The sequence below is a fragment of the Mytilus galloprovincialis genome, chromosome 6 (assembly GCF_965363235.1).
Source record: "Mytilus galloprovincialis chromosome 6, xbMytGall1.hap1.1, whole genome shotgun sequence".
Classification (NCBI taxonomy): Eukaryota; Metazoa; Mollusca; class Bivalvia; order Mytilida; family Mytilidae; genus Mytilus; species Mytilus galloprovincialis.
Window position 1 is genome coordinate 1,945,741 of NC_134843.1, and position 26,804 is coordinate 1,972,544.

Genomic DNA, 26,804 nt, shown 5'->3' on the forward strand with positions numbered 1-26,804 from the left:
AACAAGAAAAACAATAATTTGAAAACGTTGCAGTTTTACAATAAAATATAATTCATACAATAATTACATTCGCATGCAATTTTTTTAAGAACACATTCTGACTTTGTCGAAAAACGTCATCTTGAACTGAATTTTAATGTGCGTATTGTTATGCGTTTACTTTTCTACATTGGCTAGAGGTATAGGGGGAGGGTTGAGATCTCACAAACATGTTTAACCCCGCCGCATTTTTGCGCCTGTCCCAAGTCTGGAGCCTCTGGCCTTTGTTAGTCTTGTATTATTTTAATTCTAGTTTCTTGTGTACAATTTTGAAATTAGTATGGCGTTCATTATCACTGAACAGTATATATTTGTTTATGGGCCAGCTGAAGGACGCCTCCTGGTGCGGGAATTTCTCGCTACATTGAAGACCTGTTGGTGACCTTCTGCTGTTGTTTTTTTCTATGGTCGGGTTGTTGTCTCTTTGGCACATTCCCCATTTCCATTCTCAATTTTATGATTGAATACAAATTTGAAAATAGGACACAAATTTGAGGCCGCATTTTTTAAGGACATATATTGACAATTAACCCCACGATTGGGCACATATTTGACAAACAGACACAGATTTGAGGCCGTAAACGAATCGGAGGTTTACATATTTATGGCATTTTTATGATTAAAAAGAAAATTCACATATCATCTAATGTCAATTTGCGTGATAAAGTTATCTTTGTACCAAATAATTCCTAATTTATCAACGGAGAATTTTAGAATGATGTTTTATAAATATTGTCAGATGCGAAGCAACTATTACGGTGCTGATGACAACCTCGGGAAATCAGTGTACCGACAGAAGCGTCGATTCTGTATGAACCTTTACCAAGAATGCTTAAACAAAAATATTTGATGGTTAATGATGTGTAGAAATATATATAAAAAACGCATATATATGACAAAATGGAACAAAAAAAGCACACCCAAATTCATCAAATTTGATTAACTTTGAAGGAGGGAGTGTGAATCTTTGTTTTAGATTGAGGATGTTTTTAAGGTTATTTTGTATTTGTTAAAATCTATCACTTTTGCAGTTTATAGAATATCTGTAGTCATTTAACATCGGCTGCATGCACAAAAACACGCCGAAAACTCAAAGTACACAGAGAATTTCAATACGATAGAAAATCTTTCTGAGAGTGACTCTGCTAAGATAAAATTCTGGGAGCATTGACCCAACCTTTTGTTTCCATGATTTGGAACATCTTTTACAACAACTGATCAAAATAGTATCATTTGAAATAACAATACTTTTAATATGAAAATTAAATAAGCCATTTGCAGAAAACAGAACTACATTATAAAATTTTATGACTTCTTTTTTAAATAGAAGGTAGCCACGATGTTATGCCACAAACATACGGTGTCAATATTTTTTTTTTAGTACACCAGATCCGGATTTCGACAATAAATGTCTCTTCAGTGATGTTAGGGATCGAATGGTATTTGGAAGGCCATATAAAAAGTACCCTCATTTTTAGATAGACTCTTGAATTTTAAGAGTCAATATAGGATGAACGGATCATATAAACCGGAGGGAAAATATGATACAAGCCCAAACGAAAAAATATAAACGAGTCTAAATTGAAAACTACGTTCAAACCGATGATTGCGTTGGATAAAAACCGCAATTTTATACGTGTGCATGTAAAACAAATATATATACACATTTATTCAAAAACCAGTTGTTGGCATGACACGGGTTATGTTCTTCTCATATATGTTATGATGGTATGATACTAAACCCCTAACGGGAAGGATTGTGCCTGATGTTCATATGATGAAATCATAATCTTTCAGTCAGTTTAATTGAAGTCTGGAGCTGGCATGTCAGTTAACTGCTAGTAGTCTGTTGTTATTTATGTATTTTTGTCATTTTGTTTATTTTCTTTGGTTACATCTCCTGACATCAGACTCGGACTTCTCTTGGACTGAATTTTAATGTGCGTATTGTTATGCGTTTACTTTTCTACATTGGCTAGAGGTATAGGGGGAGGGTTGAGATCTCACAAACATGTTTAACCCCGCCGCATTTTTGCGCCTGTCCCAAGTCAGGAGCCTCTGGCCTTTGTTAGTCTTGTATTATTTTAATTTTAGTTTCTTGTGTACAATTTGGAAATTAGTATGGCGTTCATTATCACTGCACTAGTATATATTTGTTTAGGGGCCAGCTGAAGGACGCCTCCGGGTGCGGGAATTTCTCGCTACATTGAAGACCTGTTGGTGACCTTCTGTTGTTGTTTTTTTTTTCTATGGTCGGGTTGTTGTCTCTTTGGCACATTCCCCATTTCCATTCTCAATTTTATATATATTCTATTTATTTATGTTTCTATTTATCTAGCTATATGTATAGTTTTTCGTAATACGGATCAGCAAATTCTTGTTCAAATACATCCTCTGGCGTTAACCCTTCGTCATCATATATCTCCTTATTTGCGTTGTTTTCAATCAAGAGTGCAGTAATATCTGTATGTCCACCAAAAGAAGCGAAATGCAAAGGCGACCATCCAACTGTTCTTTCACACTGATTGACATCAGCATTGTTTTCTATCAATAGTTCAACAACATCATAATGCCCCATTTTACATGCCATAAGCAATGGTGATAGTCCAGTCACATCGCATTGTGAAATGTCTGCGTCGTTTTGTATTAATAGTTCAACTATATCAGTATGTCCATGTTCACACGCCACAAGGAAAGGGGATCTGTCTTTGTCGTCATTCTGGCAGACCCCAACTTTATTCTTCAAAAGAATTTCCACGATCTGTATATGCCCTTCCTTGCAAGCCATATAGAACGGCGATTGTTTATAATTATTAGAATGTGAAATATCAGCTTGTGTGCTCTAGTAAGAGTTTCACTATTCGTGTATGTCCGCATTTGCAAGCCATATAAAATGGAGATATCCCATCTTTGTCATATTGATAGACATCAGCTTTGTTTTCTAACAACAGTTGTGCTACATGAAAATTCCCCCGTTCACATGCTATATACAAAGGCGACCGCCCGTTAAAATCACACTGGCCGACATTAGCTTTATACTTAATTAGGGTTTCTACAATGATTTCTCTGTTATCTCTCACCCCTCTTTTCCTTTCACATCCTTCTTTACAGGCAACATATAAAGGCGATTCCCCATTTATGTTGCACTCCAACACATCAGCATTGTATTCTAACAAAATCTTAACGATTTCAGTTTGTCGTCTTTCACAAGCAATATACAACGGTGATTGGTTTTTAGACTTGAAACATTGTAAGGGATCGGCTCCTTTTTCAAGTAAAAGTTTCACTATTTCCGCATCACCTTCTTTACAAGCAAGATACAACGGTGAAACTCCATAGCTATCATATTGAGAAACGTTAGCTTTTTTCTCAATTAAGAGTTTAACTATGTCTCTATGCTTTCCGTTACATGCAACATGCAATGGAGATTTTCCATCGTTATTATACTGAAAGACGTCTGCATTGTTCTCTAATAAAAGTTTTACTATATTCGTATTACCCCGTTCACAGGCAGCATTCAACGGTGAATTCACATACGTGTTTGAAAAGGGCGACGAAATAAAGACCATTTCTTTATTACACTTGTTTACATCAATATTTGCATTCATTAAAAGTTTAACTATAGCTTCGTGTTCTCCTACACAGGCAACATATAATGATGATTCTTTACAACATCGGTCATATTTAGACACATTAGCATTGTTAGCAAGTAAAAGTTCAACGACTTTCGTATGGCCGCCTTTACAAGCAATGTAAAGAGCGGACTGACCATTTTTGTCAAGTTGAAAGACATCGGCTTTGTTCTCGAGTAGCAGTGTCACTATATCTGCATGTCCTCCTTCCGCAGCAACATAAAGTGGTGACTGTTTATACTTGTTGCATTTCAAGATATCAGCATTTTCTTTCAAGAGTAATGTAAGAATATCAATGTGGCCCCCTTTACAGGCAAAAAAGCATGGTGTCTGCCTTGCCCAGCAATATTGAGATACTTTAGCTTTGGATTCAAGCAATAATTCTACTATACTTGTATGTCCATTTCGACAAGCTACATGTAATGCCGATTGTGCTTGAGTGTCACGTTTAGCGACATCAACATTCCTTGGCAGTAAGAGTTTCACTGATTCTGTATGCCCTCCTTCACATGCAATAAATAGAGGTGACTGATGGTGTTTGTCACACTGAGACACATCAGCATTATTTTCCAATAGCATTTTTACTATAACCGAGTGACCTGCTTTACAAGCATGATACAATGATGACTTTCCAAATTTATCACATTGGTGCATGTCAGAATTGTTCTTTAGTAACAATTTAACAATATCTGTATGTCCTGCAATACAAGCCACATGCAACGGTGAAAGTCTAAACTTCCCACAATGTGAGACATCAGCACCACTCTGCAGTAAGATTTTCACAATAGGTGTATGTCCTTTTTCACAAGCAACATACAAAGGTGTCTGCCTTGACCAACCTCTTTGAGAAATGTTAGCCTTGGTTTGAAGTAGTAGTTTCACTATATCTGTATGACCTTGCTGAACTGCCAAATAAAGTGGTGATTGTCCATGTCTGTCACATTTAGAGATATTACTCTGTTTCTCAAGTAAAAGTTCAACAATGTCTATATAACCACTTTTGCATGCAACAGATAATGGGGATTGTCCGCGGTTATTACACTGTGATACATTACAATTATTCTCCAATAACAATTTGACTATAGCTGTAAACCCTTTTTTACAAGCCATATACAATACTGATCTTTTATTAACGTCACAATGCAAAATATCAGCATTGTTTTCTACTAACATTCTTACAGTGTCTACATGTCCTAGTTCACAAGCCACGAGTAATCCTGGCATACCAGACAACTTTTCACGCTGAGACATGTCAGCCTTTTTTGCTAGTAACAGTTTTACAATATCTGAATGCCCTCCTTTACAAGCCATATAAAATGGAGACTGTTTAAAATCATCCGTCTGCGATACCGGAGCATTGTTATCAAGCAATAACTTAACTATATTTGTGTACCCTCTTTCTGAAGCTAAATAAAGTGGTGACATTCCGAATGATCCACGTTTAGATACATCAACATTTCTTTCCAAAAGTAATTTTACTACGTCTGTATGGCCTCCCTCGCATGCGATATATAAAGTTGACCTTCCCTTACTGTCTACTTCGTTGACATCACAGTTTATGTCAATAAGAAAGAGAACCATGTCTACATAACCTTCTGTAACAGCTTCCATTAACGGTGTGGGTGTGGACGCCGAAGAATATCCATAGAACATACGTCTATTGCGTCTGTCAAATGCCAAAAGTAAACGTGTAACTTCAAGATTACGTTTGAAAAAACGAAAGAAGCTGCAATCTAAATGAACTAAACCGTAACTGTTTATTATGGAATATACTTTTCAAATCATTATTTTTCAAATCTAAGATCAGTCTGACAAAGTAATCGTGTATCATGTCTTCTGAGAGAACTATCAAGTTTTCGTCACCACTTGTTCTGTCCTTGAAAGATCCGAAAATGTAATGATCCCGTATGAATTCACTGGGCGCAAACTTGATAAAGCATTCTTGTAAATGTTGTCCACAAATAACAGCTGCAATTTCATATATTTTGTCATGAATAAGTGTATACTATCTACCCGCCTTTTTAAATAGGTTCCTTCTAGGTTTGCAAGGCATTCTCGTAACGCAGTTCGGGACATTTCTTGTTTTACATCAATGCCAAATTCTGCACACACGGACTTAAGCTTTATTGTATCCTGAGATGAAGTTTTAAGCTTCAGCAAATCTAAACTAAAACCATCTTCAAATAATACACAAAGAACAATAGCACAAAACGGAATTTTGTTGTGAAATCTTATAACGTGCATTAATTCATCTTTTATAGTATTTACTGGATCTGTGAAAAGCTTCGTTAGGTCAGTAAAGGATTTTCCCTTGGATAATTTACAAAGCAGTGGAAAGAAATCAAAATTTTCCAAATATTTTTCAATATGGTTGCTCATAGCATTAGAAATGTACTGTCTTATCATTAGCTTTCTTTCTTCGAGTAAGAGACAAAGCTCTTGTGATAAGATATTGCATTCATTACTTGCCAAATAATTAAGTTGCTGGAATTGTAAATCTTTGAATACATGTAGTCTACAAGAAATAAGTAGTTTTGCCGGATTCCCTGGTATATTATGATGCATTAACATAAAATTTTTAATGTCATCTCTTTTATCATTTTCGCAAACTTTGAATATTTTCTCTATTTTTTCCAAATGATCTTTCCACGTGTATACTGTTTGTATATTAAGTGTCTCCTTGCCACAAATATCATCAATAACAAAAACTTGTTTCTTTCTTAAATCACGATAGTGTATTATATCTGAAGGTCCTGTGACTAACGAAATTATTTCATACTCTTCATGTTTAAACAAATTTAATGCAACATGGTGAATAATTGACGATTTTCCAGTCCCTGAGCTCCCAGTGACAACAACACAATTCTGTAACTGTATAGATGCTGCAACATGTTTTGCTGCCCTTGTGACAATAAATTCGCTGTCATCTTTCATCCATTCATTTATATACTGGTCATTTTGAGCTTGAAATAAGAAAGACAAATAGAACATCAACATTAACATAAACTATAACTTCAAAAATTAAGTAATCAATATATAATAAACGACGATATATGTATACAATTAATCATGCTGGAAATAAAACTGAATAATACTAACTATATACATAATGGAATTTTATGCGACTGTCATACAAGTGAAAGGTTTAGTCTGGGCATCACTAGTAAGTCTTGTGTGGACAAAATGCACTTCTGGCGTATTAAAATTTTAAACTTGTTGCCTTTTGTTAGCTATTTTTCGTGTGTTTCTTTGTCAATTATGTTCTCCTATTTATTTATATTGTAGTCCTGTAATGTTGTGCTGTTATTTTAATGTTATATTTCACATGGCCATAAAAGAGGGAGGTTTGGCATGCCACAAAACCAGGTTCAACCCACCATTTTTCCTTTAAAAATGTCCTGTACCAAGTCAGGAATATGACCATTGTTATATTATAGTTCGTTTCTGTGTGTGTTACATTTTAACGTTGTGTTTCCGTTGTGTCGTTTGTTTTCTCTTATTTTTGAGTGTGAATTCACATTACTATAAGACGTGTCACGGTCCTTATCTATCCCAAATTCATGTATTTGATTTTGATGTTATATTTGTTATTTTCATAATATTTTGTCTAATGCTTAGTCCGTTTCTGTGTGTGTTACATTTTAATGTTGTGTCGTTGTTCTCCTCTTATATTTAATGCGTTTCCCTCAGTTTTAGTTTGTTACCCCGATTTTGTTTTTGTCCATGGATTTATGAGTTTTGAACAGCGGTATACTACTGTTGCCTTTATTTAGCTAGTTATAAAACAACGTTAAATCCACCATTTTCTACTTACGGAAAAAGATATACCAAGTCAGGAGTATGCAGTTGTTTTCCATTGATTTGATCTGTTTGAGCTTTAGATTTAGCTATTTGTCCTTTTCGTTATTAAGTTTTCCCTGGTGGTCGGTATTATTTTTATTTTTTTTATTATACAATTATTATTTATCACTGCCTTTTCCTATTATCTAGATATCTATATTTTTAACGGGAAGCTTTATACCAAAGTTTATGATAAAAGAGATGAGTTTTCATTTCCTATTGTTAGTTATCAATTTTTAGATGGTGACGTTCCCTTGTCACCATCTTAAAGTGTTTATATATTTCAACTTGTTCGATTCGCTCGTTTATTTAACAATGTGCTTGATTCCAAGGAAAACAATCTCTGTATTACTGAAAAATTACCACACCAGGGTTTTCGATATCACAAATTGGTCAAAACATTTACCAAATTTTATCATCGGTACAAGGACATCATACGTAAATATAAATCAACATGCAGACTTCTTATACGTTCAGGTATTTCAGATCCAATATTTTATGGTAATATTCTTTACAAAGCACAAACTTGTCGGCATTTACCTCAAACGCTAACAAATCCTTTAAACAGACTTACGAGGAAAGAATATAGTTACGATGCTCGATATTCAAAGTCTGGTAGTTTTGTAATTTTAATTTTTTTGAAAACATAGATCCTGTATAATAAATTAATGGGTACTCTTTCTGAAGGAAATCTGGACTTAATATGTCATATTTTGGATTTAAATTTTAGGTATAAAGTTAACGAAAATAAAATGAAATGAAAAGAAAACTTACATCTTATATTCACTGGAATAGTATCTGCAGCTCGATCTTTAATTTCTGTTGAGAGATCCTGTATCTGTTTGGTAAACTCTGACGACAGTTCATTTATGTGTTCATCTGAAATTAACATTATGAGTTATAATTTTCACTAAAAAATGGTTATCGGCATTTCTCTGATAAGGATACTGGTATGGCGAATCAATTTCATAAATAACACACGATGGTCTTGAAGTATATATTCTAGGTAATGACGTTGTTTATCATATAAATAACGTGTTATTCTTTTATTTGTCTATGTAAGATATTACTTTGGCTATTTAGTCTATTTTTGATAATGATTATTTGGCGTGAATCGTTTCTTATACATCTCGTCATTGTTGTAATGTGCTGTGATATATTTTGTGTTCTTGTCTTTCGTTTTTGGTGGTGAACTTTGTCTTTATTCCTTTTTGTTTTATCTTTGTTGACATATTTGTATTTTTTTTTTATGGTAACTAAGATGATAACATGATGTTGACTGCTGCACCCTATTTTATAATTCAAAAATTGCCTTTCCATGCAATCATTGTCATGAAAATTGTTTTAATTGTATAAAGTTAGAGATTGTATGTTAGTTACGTAAGCGCGTCACTGTTTTTGATATTTTCGTTGCGGTTTGCATGTTGTGTCGATTATTATATCATTTGTCTTGCGTGTGTACGTGTTGTAATTCTGTCAAGTAGTGTGTTAGCGATATAATTTTGTAACATTATCATAAAGCGGGAGGATTGGCATGCCATTAAACCTGATTAAACAAACCATTTTGTTTTCTTAAAATGTCCTGTCCCAAGTCAGTAATATGGCAGTAGTTATCAAATAACTCATTTCTTTTAGTGTTGGCGTTTGTTTTTGTTGCCCTTCGTTGTTCCTGTTGTTCCTTTGTTTCATTCTGAAAGTTGATGTGTTTCCCTCAGTTTTTGGTTTCACTAGTAACCCGAATTTAGCTTGAACGGACAAAAACGTGTTAACGCTATTTAAATGAGATTAATTGTTATTTGATAAAGATTGACAAAAATTAAAAAATATTTTTACTTCATTTCAATTCATTTCAATTCATTTTAACGCCAGTCAAATAGATTTCTTTGCGGTGAATCAATTGAAATCAAGTTGCTAGTAATGTACGTCCAACTATTAGGCCACGCCCCCGTTAAACTATTTCAAACAGGCATCAATTCGTTTTAAACATCGTTGAGACCCGAGCTTTGTACAGGTAAATCACTCAAGCAAGACAAACTTTATTTATTTATCGGTTTTTTTTTCATCCAATTTTATCGAATTTCAGTTAAATGTGTGTATTCTTAGTAAAGTCGCATGCTTCACAATTGTTAACAAATGAATGAACAATAGATGTGACATTTTTAAAAGAAATTTAAATAAAAACATTAAAATATTGATGCACGGTTTAAAAAATGTGATTCTGTTGAAAATAAAATAGTAAACTTGCAAACTTTCAATCCATTTGTTCTCATCGAGGTCCGCGTTCATGTTTCAATGCGATACGTAACATGAAAGTCCAATATGTTACAAATGTATAGACTCTACGATGTCCGAGTTCTGTCCGAAATAAATAATTGATAGCACTTATAAGACATAATGTTGGAATATTTGTCTTTTGTTGAAGTCGACACGTCTCCCTTTAGATGGCTTTCGGTTATTTCCGTAGTTCGGTTGCTGTCTCATTGGCGTATATCTTACATCTCCTTTTTTTTCGTGCATCACTTATTTATCATGTGCACTGATGGCTGAAAAAAATCTGATCATATACCTCGATAGCACTGCCTGTCACGTTTCTTTTGCATCAAATAGAGCGGTTTGATTTGGATTTGAATGGGTTTTACTAAACGTCTAGTGGCAAATATTTCACCCATAATACAGCCATTATGTCAGTGGCACATCTGACGAAAATTCAAACCACAGATTACAAATTGCGTTTTTTTTCTGAAGTTTATTAACGAATGATATGCTGCCTTATACTCTAATATCAGTTACCCATTCGTGAACGTAATGGACGTATGATGAATGAAGTTCCATGTTTTATCTTTTATATAAAATTTAAAAAGTTCAACCGGGTTGAATTATTACATTTACAAAAAAACATCATTTTATTTTTAAAATAAATTCAACAACAATATAAGTATATTTTAAAAATTTAATTGACAGTTTATATTGACCATTATATACATATAAAGACCGATGTCGATAACTCCATTGATCTTTTTTATCGTTATATTTTTAGCACGAAATAAATACAGGAGTTAATCATATCATAGAAAAAATATCAAACAACGTTAGTTAAGACACGATGGATAAAATCTAATGGTTTATATTTCAGTTTCGAATAAGATTTTTTTAGGCACAAGTGTTACTACTCATTTTGATAAACAGTGAGACGCTTACTTGTAATTCGGAATTGACGAATAAACGTAGCGAAATTACCGTACTTATAGATTATACTTTTGTTTTTCATCTTAATTGTATTGTCATTTTAGGGACCGTTATAGCTTGCTGTTCAATGAGGACCAAAGCTCCGTGTTGAGGCCGTACTTTTGACCTCTAATTAAATTATACCATGTGACTTGACGGAGAGTTGTTTCATTGGCACACATACCACATCTTCTTATTTATATTAAACGGGAGCAGTTTATTACATTTTCATTTAGATGAAAAAAAATATAAAAATTCAGTGAATCAAATGAATTTGTAGCATATTGTTACATTCAAAAGTATTTAATTTTGATTGATAGTATACATTATTTTTATTGCATTGGTCCACAAATAATGCCCAGTGTCAAATATTACACATCGATGACCACTTAGATTAGTTACTTAATTAAACTAATTTCCTTGGCTGGTAGTACACGCTTGTATTTTGTCCTTTAAAGTTAGTCTGTCGGTTTAATCATGGAAGTAATATTAAATATTAATGAATCACAGTTTAAGGAGAATTCTTCGTCATTTGCAAATAGATAAAAAAAAAAGTATGAAAATTTGCTTACGACTGAATTCAGGCCGAGAGAAATATGTTTTGTTTTATTTCAGATTACGATTGAATTCAGGCCGAGAGAAATATGTTTTGTTTTATTTCAGATTATTTAGTACATATACAAAAATATTCTTAATCTTTTACAATTTACAAATAAAATTTGATAGTGCTTTTTATGCACATGGTAGATGAAACCTGTATGATCTAATTTTTTCAGAGGTTTGTGAAATATTGAAAATAGTACGTTCCGGCAGTGTCTCTGGTTCCGGAAAACACAATTCGCTATATAAAATGCTTGTAAAATTCCGTTACATGTGGTACGCTCATATTTGAATACCTTCCTATAAGAAAGTGAAAAAAACAGTTTTTGAAATTCACCTAAAAAAGATTAAACGAATAGTTTAACTTACTTTTCAAATATCGAATACACAAATAAATCTCTAATTTATCCACGCTTGAAATTTGTGTTTACTGACAGGTGTCTGCTGGTATTCGATTGGACATCAGTATCAATGTAGGCGTAACAGCCTATCATATTTATCCAATCAGCTGTCTTGTGTGCGATGACATACGGTCCACTTTTTCCTTGTAATGAATTATAAATTGATTGCAATAAAAATTATTCAATACACTATAAAGCAAACAATGTCTAGCCCAAAAATGACTTACACGACGCTATACTATACATATTATACTTAATAATTATTTACAAATTAAGACAGCGTAAAAATAAAATAATAACATTAATAATAATTACTATTTAACGGTAGAGCTCTGAAATTAACGGGGACTACTATGTTATTAGTATGATAGTCCCAGCAATTTAACAAATTGATCATCAAAAGGACGGTTGTGCAATTGTGGTCCAGGGACTTGCCGGTACGTCTAAAACCCACCCAGGCCGCTTTGGTGCACTAAGCCCTAAGACATTTATGGAACACTACAGCGAACTTTCTAGACAAATTTGATATTGTCAGATAAAAAAAGCCAACGCTTATATTGAAGAATAAACAAGTCATGAAAAGAAATATTACTATACATTGTACGGACATTTTGACTAATTCACTAGCTTTGATACAGCGGAAGCAAAAACATCGAGCGTAGCAAAGATAAAAAAAAATAATAATGCTAAAATTATGTATTTTTAAATCAAAGGACAAAGCGTACGCAATGTCACCCGGAATCCGAATCTGACTGACTAGCAAATTACTACAAAATTAAACCCAAAAAAAGGAACAACGTATGTTAGAATCAGGAAAAAAATGGATTTAGATTAGATTTGTGATCATTGGAATTTATTAAGACTTTTTAAAATATCTATTTCTAGGAACTTTTTTTAGATCGAAATTAATAAAGTTCATATATAAGTCATGATGTGGTACAGCTCACACCGATAAATATATTACGGCATATTCATATAAAATTACAAATAAACCTTTCAATAATGAATTCTTATAAGCTGATGTTAAAGCTCATAATATAAGAGATATGGGATATAATTCAATTTGACGGCAACCAAACGACAAAAACACTATAGATAAATCAAGACCGCATGTTTAGTCTTCAACAAGAAACATGTGTCTACACGAAATGCCAAGCTCTAAATCGTCATGAACTTGTAGATACAATATTAAAAAAAACAACAATATTAAAGTCTAAATAATATAAATATTCATTATTCACACATATTCTAGATTTTCTAAATCGTTTGAGACACGTATGCAACGCCCATGTATTTTCCGTTCACATAATGTTTTGACGGTTTTCCTTTTTTATTTATAACGTCCTACAAACATTGCTCAGACTAGACAGCATGAAAGACTAATTTTAAAACACTTTTATAAGTCAGCGTATAGGTTTATTCCTTGAATGCCAACATCCTTTGATCTACCGACAATTTACCTATAAATAATGTTGGCTTTCGAGGAATAGGTGCAAAAAGTTATCACAACACGAGAGCATGCTTATCAAAAATGGACATTTAGAGGTATAGGGGGAGGGTTGAGATCTCACAAACATGTTTAACCCCGTCGCATTTTTGCGCCTGTCCCAAGTCAGGAGCCTCTGGCCTTTCTTAGTCTTGTATTATTTTATTTTAGTTTCTTGTGTACAATTTGGAAATTAGTATGGCGTTCATTATCACTGAACTAGTATATATTTGTTTAGGAGCCAGCTGAAGGACGCCTCCGGTGCGGGAATTTCTCGCTACATTGAAGACCTGTTGGTGACCTTTTGCGTTGTCTCTTTGACACATTCCCCATTTCCATTCTCAATTTTATTTAATTCGAATTGAATTCGAATCGAATGCGAATCGAATTCGCTAATCGCGTACATACACGCTTCTTTTTTATTCGAATTAAATGTCCGTGTGAACGAGGCATAATTAAACAGATAGTTAAAATCTAATTCATGTTTGTTACGTTGTTGAATTTTTTTTCTGATGATACTACTTGAACGAATATGGATTCTCTTAAAATGAAACTTTGAAAAGTGTTGCATCACATGTGCATATTGTGAGAAATTCCAGTTTACACAAATGTGAAGCCTCTTTGGACTTTGAAGGTTTTTTTCAATATTTCTATAGTTGTGTGTACTGTAACATCCTACCATATTACTTGATTAAATTTCTTGAAACTTTGTATCACGTGTTAGAATACTATTGATGTATTATGTTCAGTTTGTTCAGGATATTTTTCTTGGTAATAATACTACACACTTTTTTGCAAGTGATTCATAAAATGATACTGGTAAGGGGTTTATCGTGTTCGCAAATCATCGGTGTTCTTATAAAACAAAGTAGTGTAGTTTGATTGGAATTGAGACAAATTTCCACAAGAGACCAATTGCAAATGACACAGAAATTCACAAGTATAGGCCACCGTACAGTCTTCAACTATGAGCAAAGCCCATACCACATAGTGGAACTAACTATACACATCAGATGAAACCGGTTTAACTTATCAGATGTAAATAAATAGAAATACTACACAGAATAGACGTGGTCAGGTTCTTGTATATCCAAACAAACAAAAAACACTTGTAAAGTACATCCTCTGAGAAAACTTGCAGTTACTGGCAGCTAGTTCAAAGCCACAAACAACTAAAAAAATCAATCCGCTATAGACTAAATTCTTGTTACCCTATTTTATGGTTAATTGTTTAATTAAAATATTCATATAATTCATGTATATATACGTAACAAATAAATATTTATAATAATATGGAACAAAATAAATCTCTAATATCCTCTTTTAGTTTGAAATAATTATATTTAACTAAATATAAATGTTATATTTATATATATGTCTTATGTTAATAAAACTTGTTCATTCCCAAATTTATTTATTTTTTAATAAATAGTAACAAAAATCATTTTCTTTCTATCTTTATATTCATAATTATTTAACCCTTAAATTTTGCTACTTTTTTTATCAAAATGGGATAAAATGTTACAATTTCATCAAGTTCACTAATTATTTTTTAAAGTTAAATACTTATAAAAACAGAAATATTTTTGTTGGCATTCAAGGAATAGGTAACATATAAAATGTTGGCATTCGAGGAAGACACCAGCGTAAACACGGTGTTTTTTTTAACAAATCGGTAATTTCGTTGCCCAGGGATATGAATTTGACATTAAAAGTCCCTCAAACGTTTACAATACGCGGCCGTGTCATTTCCGTTTGAATAGATCGAGAACACGACCTTTTAGGATATGCATGAATTACCATACGTATGTCCGAGCATTTGTTATAATGTATTAATGTGTGACGTAATTTATTTTGAACTCTTTTTTTTGGGCGCTTTTTTTACCAATCCACTAAACAAGAAACAATGCATGATGGGCTACAACATGTTTACAATCAAACGAAAACAAGTGTTATTTACTGAAATACAACACATGCTTTGCGGTATTATCAATTTCGCTTAGATTTTTTTTGTATCCATATTTATATCTTGTGATATGAAGTATTCTTTCAATGCTCAGATGACACAGAGATTTCGGGTATTCGTCCGCAAGACAGCAACGTAACGACAGTTTTAACACAAAGCCAATTATCTTTAAGACAAACTTACTAGTGTAAAGCTAACAGTCGGTGCTAACTTTCATAAAGACAGTTAAAAAAATTAGGGATCCTTGAATTTTGTGCTCGTAAACACAGGAAAGATTAAGAGGGGTTCAAATTTATATTGGGGTCACTAAATTTTCATCGCTTTTCACAAAATTGATTTTATGATATTGTACCCTTTTTTATGATGTAAAAAATAATTTAAATCGATAATTTATTTCTCTATAGGAAACAACAACGTATAATGATCAAGCGGGACAATTTAAAGCCGATTATACGTTATGTTTTCTTCTCATTATTGAAGGCATTGCGGTTGCCTATCATTACTTACATCCATGAACTTCATTTGAAACTTTAAAAAAATTTATTCACACAGAAATCACAGCTTATATTAGTGTGGGTGTAAGGGCAGGAAAGTTATATAAAATACAAAACTATTAAACCGTTGTTTTCCCCGTTTGAATGGTTTTACACTAGTAATCATGGGGCCCTTTATAGCTTGTTGTTCGTTGCTAGCCAAGGCTCCGTGTTGAAGGCTGTACATAAGCCTACCATGGTTTACTTTCATTAATTGTAATTTGGATGGAGAATTGTCTCATTGGCACTCACACCACATCTTCCTATATCTATTTTCTATACACCTTAAGGGCGTTAGCCTGAATGTGTGCGTCTTTCTTACGCCAAAATAATGCAGAACGACAAATTGAATTATTAAGGACAGGGATTGATTGAATGATTGATTGATTGTTTGTTGTTTAACGTCCAGTGGCAAATATTTCATGCATATTCAGGACGAGAACAAGTTCACAATATATACACTAGGTATGTTGATACGATAGAGGCCATCTGGGATGATGGTCAGGGAAATTTGGACTGCCACTGGAAAATGAGGATACCTTGTATAGGGACAGAAATTTTGTCTTGCAACAGGCCACCTACGGACCCCTCAAAAGAGTTGTTGCAAGGATTCTTAACGTGCAAAGAGCAAAGAGCGTTGCAGTCTCTTTACACGAGGCATCAGATTTCACGTCCCCCTTCTGACCGGACGTGACTGCGAACTTGATACATCCCGCACAGCCAAATGGACGCCCCATTTCGGCAAGCGTTTTACTGCCGGTCGGGAGAAGACTGGCCAAGTGACCATATTTCTATACCCCATTCACCCTAAAGGACAGGGGGTTTCAATACTAACGGATTCCCTGTTAAGAAAATGTAGGTGATCTTTCAGCAATTTGATAATATGCTATTGAAATGCATATCCAATTTATTTATCGACAACTTTATGTCAAAAAAGGTAAATCATTTTGACAGAAAACAAAGACACTTTTCCTTGCATAATTTAATCTTAAATATTTAAAAATTGTTATAATAAATGGGTATTTTTTTTTAACATTTTGATCACAGCCAAATTTTGTACGGTGTGTAGAAATACCGCAAAGGACTTCTTAGTGCACTGAAGGACTATACAAATCATTGGTGCATTAAGAACAAAGTTTTTGCACTAAGGACATTAAAACGATGTTATTAGACCACAAACATGGATATGAGAAGATATAAGTATATAACTCATAAATATAAATTTGGGTATCAATATATATCATAATTTTGAAATTGACTTTCTTTTTTATCAGCGCATGCCATGTGACCGAAGGCTTATTGCAAATTCCCAAACATCAATGTTCAGTCAACCTTATCCAATAAACAATTGTCATTTGATCGTTACTAATTGATAAGTTTATGATAGTTGTAGAATAAACTTAATGATTTAGCGTAGTTTATTTTCAACTTGATGAAAGAATAATTTTATTTTATGTCCATCTTAACAACACAGGAGTTTACATTTGTACATACTTTCATAAGAGATTGATAGACATTAAGATGGGAAAATGTGGCATTCGTTGGGATCTTAAAAACCCGATTACATCATTATTATATTGTGTGGGAACGGAACTGTACGGTTTCTACATTTTCTACATTCGAAAATATAACAAGTTGCAACATGGAAAGTTTTCCAATAGTGAATCAAATGATACAATATAACGTTTCTTCTAGACATTCAAAACATTCTATATGTATATATGAACCAATCAAATAATAAACGACGTATGCATACAAACGTTTTTCGTCGAATGGAGGAGCTTTTAATATATCGATCAGAACTGTCACACAACAGCGATAAAAATGTCAATAATCATTGAAATACACATCGTTGAGTCCAGAAATTTTAAAAGTACTATTTCTGATGTATGGTCTTACCTGTCTGAAAGTTTGAAAGCCATTGCACCAGTAGAGATTCACAAATTATATTTTTTTCAATATCGGATAAATTAATTGACTGTACAATCGCTTACGAGTTTACTGTACTATCACTTGGGCCTTTCCTGTACAATCGATTGTCCAACTTATCAAAGCTTATATTCAATAATGATGTGATATAATTTGCAATTATACAACTATCTATCAAATTAATTGGATGTACACATGTAAGCTATATTAGGCGACCATACCTTATAATCGGCTATATATATATATAAAAGGTCCCAACATAAACAAGTTTTGAACAATTAAATTCGAAAACTAACGGCATTATCTAGAAAAAACAACAATTTACAAAAACCAAAAATAAAATAATATGCCAGACATGAACCAACGGCAACCACTGAACTACAAGCCACTGACTTGGGATTTTCACAGAAAGAAGATGACGTGATAAGCATGCATGTGTGTGTACGCTCAACCTCCTAAACTGAAGTGGATGTAAGCAATTATAGGCAACAATCCGGCCTTCAAAAACGAGAAAACCCCTTCCATATAGTCGACCGATCACTAAAAGGCCCCGACTGGAAAATGTGATTTTTTTTAAACTCTAACCAGAGTGCATGTTTATCAGCTTACAGAACTTGAAAACCAAAAAAAATCAGTTATAAATAAAAATACGGATAAACATTTTTTTTAAGCTATCTTAATCATAAACAAGCTTCTGTCCTAGTTTTTTTTAAAAATCCAGGATAGTTAAGAAAGTAATTTAAGTTTCAAACACTTTACCCACAGAGTAATTTTTTGTGGTTTGTAGATAGCTATTGCAACAAAAGTCGGAAGGCTCAACAAAAATGTAATAAACTATTATACTTTGCGAAATATGTGTATCTTCTATTATATCAGTATGTGTTGGTTAAAATAAAATCTCTATAAATTTTTTACTATTTCAAAATATCTTTATAAAACATTTCAACAGAACTTAAAAAAGTGAACTTACGGAACAAGCAAACGAACTTAAAGGAAACAAAAATAAGAAGAAAATACACTCTTACATAGAAGTAAAAACTATAACAGTCAGAAAAGCAAAATAGATATGACAGTAATAACTATACCATAAAAAAACCAAGAACAACATGAAATAACATAATATATACATTCTTTATAAGTATACTAGTGTATTCAAAACGGGTCAAGGTTGAATGAACATGAATTTCTATATATTACTGTCAACTGAGTGTGGCGCGTGTCGATAAAATATAAAATAACTTTCTAAATGTGATTATAAAATTGTTTATTTTTAAAACGTTGACTTATATATGCAATGCCTTTTGTGTCAATTGTATCATTCCATCAGGTCCTTTAGTGCAATTTTTTGTTATAAGTGCACTAAGGGGGACTTTTGCGGTATTTTAACGGACACCCCAAAAAAGAATTAAAGGACAAAACGTTATTATGTGGATTTTTTTTCGGAAAATGTTTCATTTGTCAAATATTTGAGAACAAATCTATTCTTTTTCAATTCAATACATTTTAGGTAAACACTTAGAGTTACACATACACGACCCTACATTTTCAATATCGTATAATCTTTTTAACTATATTAAATTTGCGGTTTTGTGACATGTGCATGTAGTTTGAACAACGTCGTCAGTAGTGTTTGAAAGAAGCTATAAAACATGATTTAAAACCTTATACACCACATACGGAGGTACATGTATGATACCATTACGAGTGAACGTATGATATAAATGTGAAATAGCCATTGTAATTGCCACGTTATTTTATGGATCGTTCATTTTATTACCTTTAGATTATTAACAAGTGCCATCGAACTTAATCTTTATAGACCGTATATTCAACGCATACATACACTAATTTTACAGTTTAGAGGTAGAAGACGAAGAAGAATTATTTATAATAGTGCAATCTGAACAAGCAAATAAATAAATACATATTTATATTTATATTAAACAAGTTTTTTTATTCAAATGAAAGATAGGATAAGCGCATTTACAAACAAATGTACATATACTCAATGCTACACTTAAATTTAGGTCATACATATGTATTGTTTAAATCTATGAGGATCTTGACGGGGTCCTTCATTTCTGTTTTTATTATAGTTTTATCACTCTCACTTCACGGCCTAAGAGCAGTTTCAGAAGCTTAGTTCAAACGGAGACAAGGTTCCTTGATGCGGCCTAAGGAGGATAACGAAATTAACTATATAAATGATCTTACATATAAAATATTTGTATTTTGCGTTATTGATAGTTCCTGATGAAGTAAAATCCAGAAACGTGAATTGGACGTATGAAATTTATAAGATAAGATAAGATAAGATAATTTTATTAACCAATCAAGGTGCCCAAAATTTGAGCTATACAATCAAATGAATGAATTCCTTTTTTTTTAAATAATATCAACGAATGATTTTATGTTTCATAATTAAAAATAATATACTTTTTTTATTTTAGCATTTATAATACAATGTATCTTCCACATAAAAGGGCGTAACTCCTAATATCATTCTGACACACTAAACGGATCTTGACCCGATCTGAAACTTTTAAACGTTACTTTTTATGATTTGTCTAGGTTTGTCCAAAACAGTCTTAACAGACTGGATTTAACGCTAGAGCATATCAAAAGGCGTAAGAGAATGCCGACTAATAGCCAGTCAAGATCGTTTAACTAAACCTACCCGTTGTTATCGCAAACTAAAATTTATCTCATATATACAGGATACATGTTCATTTATTACAAGAATTTTTGTACGTCAAGGTGTATGATAGCACGATAATATACGAATCGTAACAACGCTTCAATATGCTCGTCTACTATATGCTCTTCCACAATTTACGCCTGTTTTGCTCCAGCGACCGGTATTACAGTTTAACATAGTTTAAAAGCTCATTGATCTGTTACTTTATTTACAATTTTGAGCAAGACTTAACTGTTTATTATTAAAATTCAACAAATGTCAACATTATCTTCATCAATTTTATTATTTAACAAAACATTGTTTTTCATTACAAGCAATTTCATAAATTAATATACAGCTAGTGAATATTTGTTGTCTACCGAAAATATAAGATTTAAATTATATACGCAATCAATTATTTCTGTGATGTTACTTTTATTTCCGTTACATATCTAATTTACGAGTACAAAATAGTAAAACAGAAAAATAGAAACGATAAATATTGAGGAATACCTAAAGTTTCGTAAGCAATTGCAAGGTATCACACGTTACTTAGATTCCACGAGTTTTCATAGCAATTAGCAATTCTTAAAACGAATATGTGAGATAAAGATCTACTGCATTTTGGCAAATTCAAATTATGTTATACTACTATTTTATTTTCAACAGATTCACATTTCTTAAACCGTGCATCAATATTTTAATGTGTTTATCTAAATTTCTTTTATTCATTTGTTAAAAATTGTGAAGCATGCGACTTAACTGAGAATACACGCATATAACTAAATTCGATTAAATTTGATGAAAAAAAAATGATAAATAAATGAAGTTTGTCTTGCTTGAATGATTTACCTGTACAAAGCTCGGGTCTCAACGATGTTTAAAACGAATTGATGCCAGTTTGAAATAGTTTAACGGGGGCGTGGCCTAATAGTTTGACGTACATTACCAGCAACTTGATTTTAATTGATTCACCGCAAAGAAATCTATTTGACTGGCGTTAAAATGAATTGAAATGAATTGAAATGAATTAAAAATATTTTTTAATTTTTGTCAATCTTTATCAAATAACAATTAATCTCATTTAAATAGCGTTAACACGTTTTTGTCCGTTCAAGCTAAATTCGGGTTACTAGTGTTTGTAACGCGGATTTGTTTTTTCTCAGTCGATTTATGACTTTTGAACACTAGTGTTCTACTGTTGCCTTAATTTGACATCTTAACTATTATTTTGTTCACACATCGTTGTCAGTAAAATGCTTTTTTTATGCGACTGTCATACAAGTTAGAGGTTTATCTAGGTATTTAACCAGACTTAATCCACCATTTTCTGCATAAGAAAATATCTGTACCAAGTCAGGAATATGACAGTTGTTTTCAATTCGTTTGATGTGTTTCAGTGAGCTTTTGATTTTGCCATTTGCTCAGGGACTTCTTGTTTAGAATTTTATCGTAGTTTGGTATTTTTGTTATTTGATTTTTAGTGCGTTGCCATCCGGAATTAAAAATTTCGAATGAGAATTATCACCGCATTTGTACTTTTCAATATTAACACATCGATAGAAAGCGACACCTCAAATATCTGATAACCTTTAAATTAAGAGTTTCTCAAGTTTGATTTTCAAATATTTTGGCCTCGAGATTGGTTGTTAAAATACTGATCTGGTTTAGTATATTTGAAACCGTTAATGTTAAAATCACTGATGCTCAAGGTAAAGATATTAAAACTTCCAAACACGAATAGCTGATAAAAGCAAAAAGAACCAAAAGGAAAGTCAAATAAGGATACTGATGCAGAGCTATGTAGTTATTGATCATACAACATGGGTAATGCAATGCATTTTTATTTACCTTGAAATTCATATTCCGTTATTTTTGTAAGAAGATCTAATGTTGTAATCTTTACTGCATCCTTGAACTTTTCATGATCATCTTTAAGCGTTGTTACGTTTTTCTGTATATGAAATGTTTGGTTCTCTAGTGTTTTCAATTCCGAACCAATTTCCTCTTTGAATTCTGTTAAATCTTGACGTACAAATGTTAAGATATCTTTGTTAAGATTCATTTGGCTCACTTCGTCACACATTGATTTGTGTGCAATTCCACCAAGTATTACTATTGCCTAAACAAGAGATTTGTTCCGTCAAAATGCAAACACATTCAAAAAGAAAAAGAACAAAAATACCGAACTTCTGAGGAAAATTATAAATGTAGAATCCCTAAGTTTGTATTTTTTCTATCAGTTTTTGTGGAAATGAAATGAATGGGAAAACAAAATTCAATGAATTGACAGGAAATAAGCATCAAAGGAATGGCATTTGTTGGAAGGGATTCAATGATGAACTGGAGTGCTCAGGCTTTTCAGATTAATCAAAACCGCTTTATTTTTGTTTCTGTTGCATACATAAAAAGAGAAGCATTTCTGGTGGTTATTCAGGCAGTGCATTTTTTTGATCGTGAAAGATTGGGCAAAGCATCATTAAGAGCGTGAAAGATCGAATAACGCATCGTGTTGATCTAAAATGATTCGGCAACGCATTATTATATCGTCAAAATAATGGTTATCTCTTATACGGTTTTTTTCTCATTTTCACAATATTTCTTTTTCTTCTTCCAAAATAGGTCCTCATAATTAAATACATCAAATTATCTATTGACCAGCCATATATCAAATAAATAAGATTTCTTTAATGGTCCCTTATCAGATATTACACTATCCTTTTGCAATCCTTGATCACCGTTATCTATTCTATCAACTTAAGTTTTCTCGATGTACCAAATGACGGCCAGTGAGTTAGCCCAAATAATGTTTGATTGGTTACTTAACTGGAAAGTTACTATCAGACTGAATAATCTCATAACCAAGAAATTTATAAAACATATGCATGTAAAATAAGGAGATTTGGTATGATTGCAAATGATGCAACTATCTAACAGAGTCGAAAAACAGTTTTAAGCCACTGTAGGTCTTTAATAATGAGAAAACACACATATCGTATTCTCAGCTATAACTATTCTCCTTATAAAAAGTTTGAAAGAAAAGAGACTTACATTCATTTCTTTTACTAAACTAAAATAAATCCATACCAAGGGATCTTTTAAAACAGCTGATAAATACAGGCAGTACATGAGTAAGTTCACTAATTTGCCTGGCCTAATTTATGTTCAGTGAAATGTCTAACTTCACTTCACGAGTACTTTACAACTCATGTTTACCTTCGATACGCACGCCCATGCTATTGTAAAATCTTGCTTTGATATTTCATCTTTCTCAGCGTGAACGATTTGATTTCTGTAGTATTTGATTCTGGCTAAATCAGCCCCGTCACTGATTTCTGTCGCTGGTGGCATTTTGTCATATCCGTTGGAGGGCGGAACAATTGTACTGAAATTTCTCAATAGACAGATCATAAGTGTCACGTCATAGTTTTCCGAAGACGTGTTGCCTGAAATAAAAAAAAAAAATAACATAAATATACGAATGTCATTGAGACAACTCCCTACAATATATCACACGGCACAGACATTGATTACTAAAAGGAACCGTATGGTCTTCAACCATGAGAAAAGCCCATAACGCATTGTGTTTATATCTAAGTGTATCAAAAAGAATGCACCTTCATATCTGACTATAAAATAAACTCATCACAGATACCAAATATAATTATATCAGATATAAATCCATATCCCATAAGAAGTCATGTTCAACGAAACATAATACTTCCAAAACCAAATCCGGAATTGTTAAAGAATTTGTTATTCAGGACCATTCTTGTGGAACATATTGTCTACATATTTTAGACATATGGCAAATATTTCAAAAATAAAACAACTGATCACTTATTTTATAATTGATAGCAATATTTTGTATTTTTAACAATTATTGCAGTTGTATTGAATATTCTAGTTTTAACTTTAATACTTATGTATGTCATATACATGTTAGCATTCTTTTCAACAAAGCAATGATTGTCTGTGATGTGGGCATCAGAAAAGATTAGTTGTAAAACTTATTTTTAATCTTGTGTTGCTGATGTGGCTGTAGTATTCAATATACACCCTAACTTGAAATTATTACGAAATAGCAAGTTCTCATAATATGGCTAAGATTCTACGGCTTGAATATGGCATAAAATTGGGAGCGCATTATGAAGGGGAGAAGAAATGGATGTTCGAACAGTATTGGTATTTGGGAACAGATCGATGAATAATGTGCTACAAGATCAAATTTTGTTGGTTGAATGCTGATAGTAAAAACTGATACATCATTATAACGCCTTTCCTTTGGTTAACCTCATATTAAACAATTTAATTACAAGAAAAGGATGGCATTCTGCAAAGCGTTCTCTATAGTTTACTACGTCTGGTACTATGACTATAGAATTAAGAAATGGCAAACAACCAGGGTTTGACATGCGGAGCATGATCTGCCTACCCTTCCGGAGCACCCGAGATCAACTCCAGTATTTGTTGGGGTTCATGTTGCTTCGTCTTTATTTTTCTATGTTGTGTTTTGTGTATAATGTACGTCTCTTTGTCTTTTTCTTTTTTAGCCATGGCGTTGTCAGTTTATTTTCGATTTATGAGTTTAAAGGTTCCTCTGGTATCTTTCGCCCCTTTTTTTAAATGCTCTAAGTCTAAAAGAAGAACATCTATGGAATTCGGTTAGATGAAACAAGGGTGAGAAAAGTTATTCATTTTACAAACTAAAGAAGTATTAATGACATAGTGTGTGCAACAAGAACAACATAATGTGGTAAACAACATAAATATTGGTCAATAAATATGACAAAGAAAAAATAAAACGCAACCATTTTCTCACTATGGGTGATAAAGAGGTTTTAAGTATTTGTGAAATAAATTCAGGATAGTAAAAGCGAAGAATAAAATGTTCGATATATATTATTGATAGAGTGTTTATTGAATGTTGCCTTTGACATTTTCTGTATCAAAAGTATATCTGTTTAATAAGCCTGGTATCTTTGATAACTATATACACCTTCTAGTAATGTTTTATCATACTATGGGTTCGTGGTTACAACTATTTCCTGATATAGTCAAACATAAGTTGTTATTTCTTATCTCAATTTGTGGTTTACTTGTGGAGATTTCTTCTTAAAAATGTACTATTTTTACTTTCTTATTCACAAGTTATAATTTTTTTTTTTACCTGAAGCTGGATATAAGAGATCCATCTGCTTCTTGTTGATAACTCTATTGTAGAACAAATTCTGAGTAATGATAAGTTTATCTTTTGCAAGTCTGGATGCAAGATTTGATGGAGGAAAATGTTGATCGAATGTATCTCTTACTGCCTTAGGCGCAACATTACTCATCAGTCTGAACATTCTCAAAAAGTTATCTTCTTCTTCTGCCAATGAGCTAGTGTTGTAACCATGTCGTTTGAAAATCGTCTTCCATGATTCATTCTTCAAAATGTTAACAAATGTTTGACATATGTGAAAGTTTTCTTAAATCTTTAAGTTACGTTTAAAACAATTATCAATCGACCCATTTCCTTTTTGTTGTCTTAATTGGCATCGTTCTTACTTGTGGTAACATTATCTAATATTTTAAAATAGACTTAGAATGACAATAATTATATTCATTGGTATAACGGGGTCTTTCGGGTTAATGTGCATCCTTTATTTCATAATTCATACATAACTTGCCTTTTTAAACCACTCATTAATTCGGGTGTTCATTATTGTAAAATATAAAAATAAAAAACATTGAAAGTACTAGTAAATTCAGTAAAAGAGAAGCGAAAGCTACCAAAGGAACGTTTAAAATCATAAGTTCATGCAGACATTTTACTTGTTTTTGTTTTCTTCTAACTATAGACACCTTTCACAAGCACTTTATACAACATCAGAAAATTACGCTTTTTTCTCCAGAAAGAGATACCCTATGATTCAATATACTTTTGTGTTCATTAAATATTGTTATACATTTACCCATCCATATATAATTTTACTACTGAACCATATGACCATTTGCGAGTCCTTCAACCATAAGCATGTTGTAACTATCATAACGGCAACTGTCACTACTATTGCTATGAATAATTCCATAGTTTCCATTCTTTACTTCAATTAATCAATCTCCTGTAATAGTATAGAGTTTCCTAATTTTCTTTAACTGTATTCAATATAGTTCGTTCTTAGAAGATGTATATAATATATATATATATATATATCTCAATATTCATAGTTTACATGTATTTTCTACTACAACAAAATAGACGTATACAGTAAATACAGGCTAAAAATTCTTACTAAAAATGCACTTTCCTGGGTTTTGAGTACTTCTATAAAACCAGGTTTTATACATAAGAAAATGCCTGTACCAAGTCAGGAATAGGACAGTTGTTATTCATTTATTTCATGTGTTTGAGCATTTGATTTTGCGATTTGATTAAAGATTTTCCTTTCTGAATTATAAAAGCACTATAAAAACAAACAAATATGCCAACA

The 26,804-nt window shown here is 32.4% G+C and overlaps 1 protein-coding gene across 1 annotated transcript; it reads right to left on the bottom strand.

The window, feature by feature from the left end:
• LOC143078684 (uncharacterized) lies at positions 1-26,431 on the bottom strand. Its single transcript, XM_076253585.1, has 6 exons — positions 26,286-26,431; positions 25,499-25,757; positions 23,545-23,774; positions 22,180-22,450; positions 8,286-8,390; positions 1-6,634 (listed from the first exon to the last, which is right to left on the bottom strand). Exon 6 carries the CDS (start codon positions 5,322-5,324, stop codon positions 2,868-2,870), a length of 2,457 nt encoding a protein of 818 aa, XP_076109700.1. The 5' UTR covers positions 5,325-6,634; positions 8,286-8,390; positions 22,180-22,450; positions 23,545-23,774; positions 25,499-25,757; positions 26,286-26,431; the 3' UTR covers positions 1-2,867.
• Positions 26,432-26,804: the final 373 nt, after the last annotated feature.

Bases quoted from the DNA above. Each gene is read 5' to 3' on its own strand.
- LOC143078684 (XM_076253585.1), bottom strand. From the start codon at position 5,324: ATGTTCTATGGATATTCTTCGGCGTCCACACCCACACCGTTAATGGAA.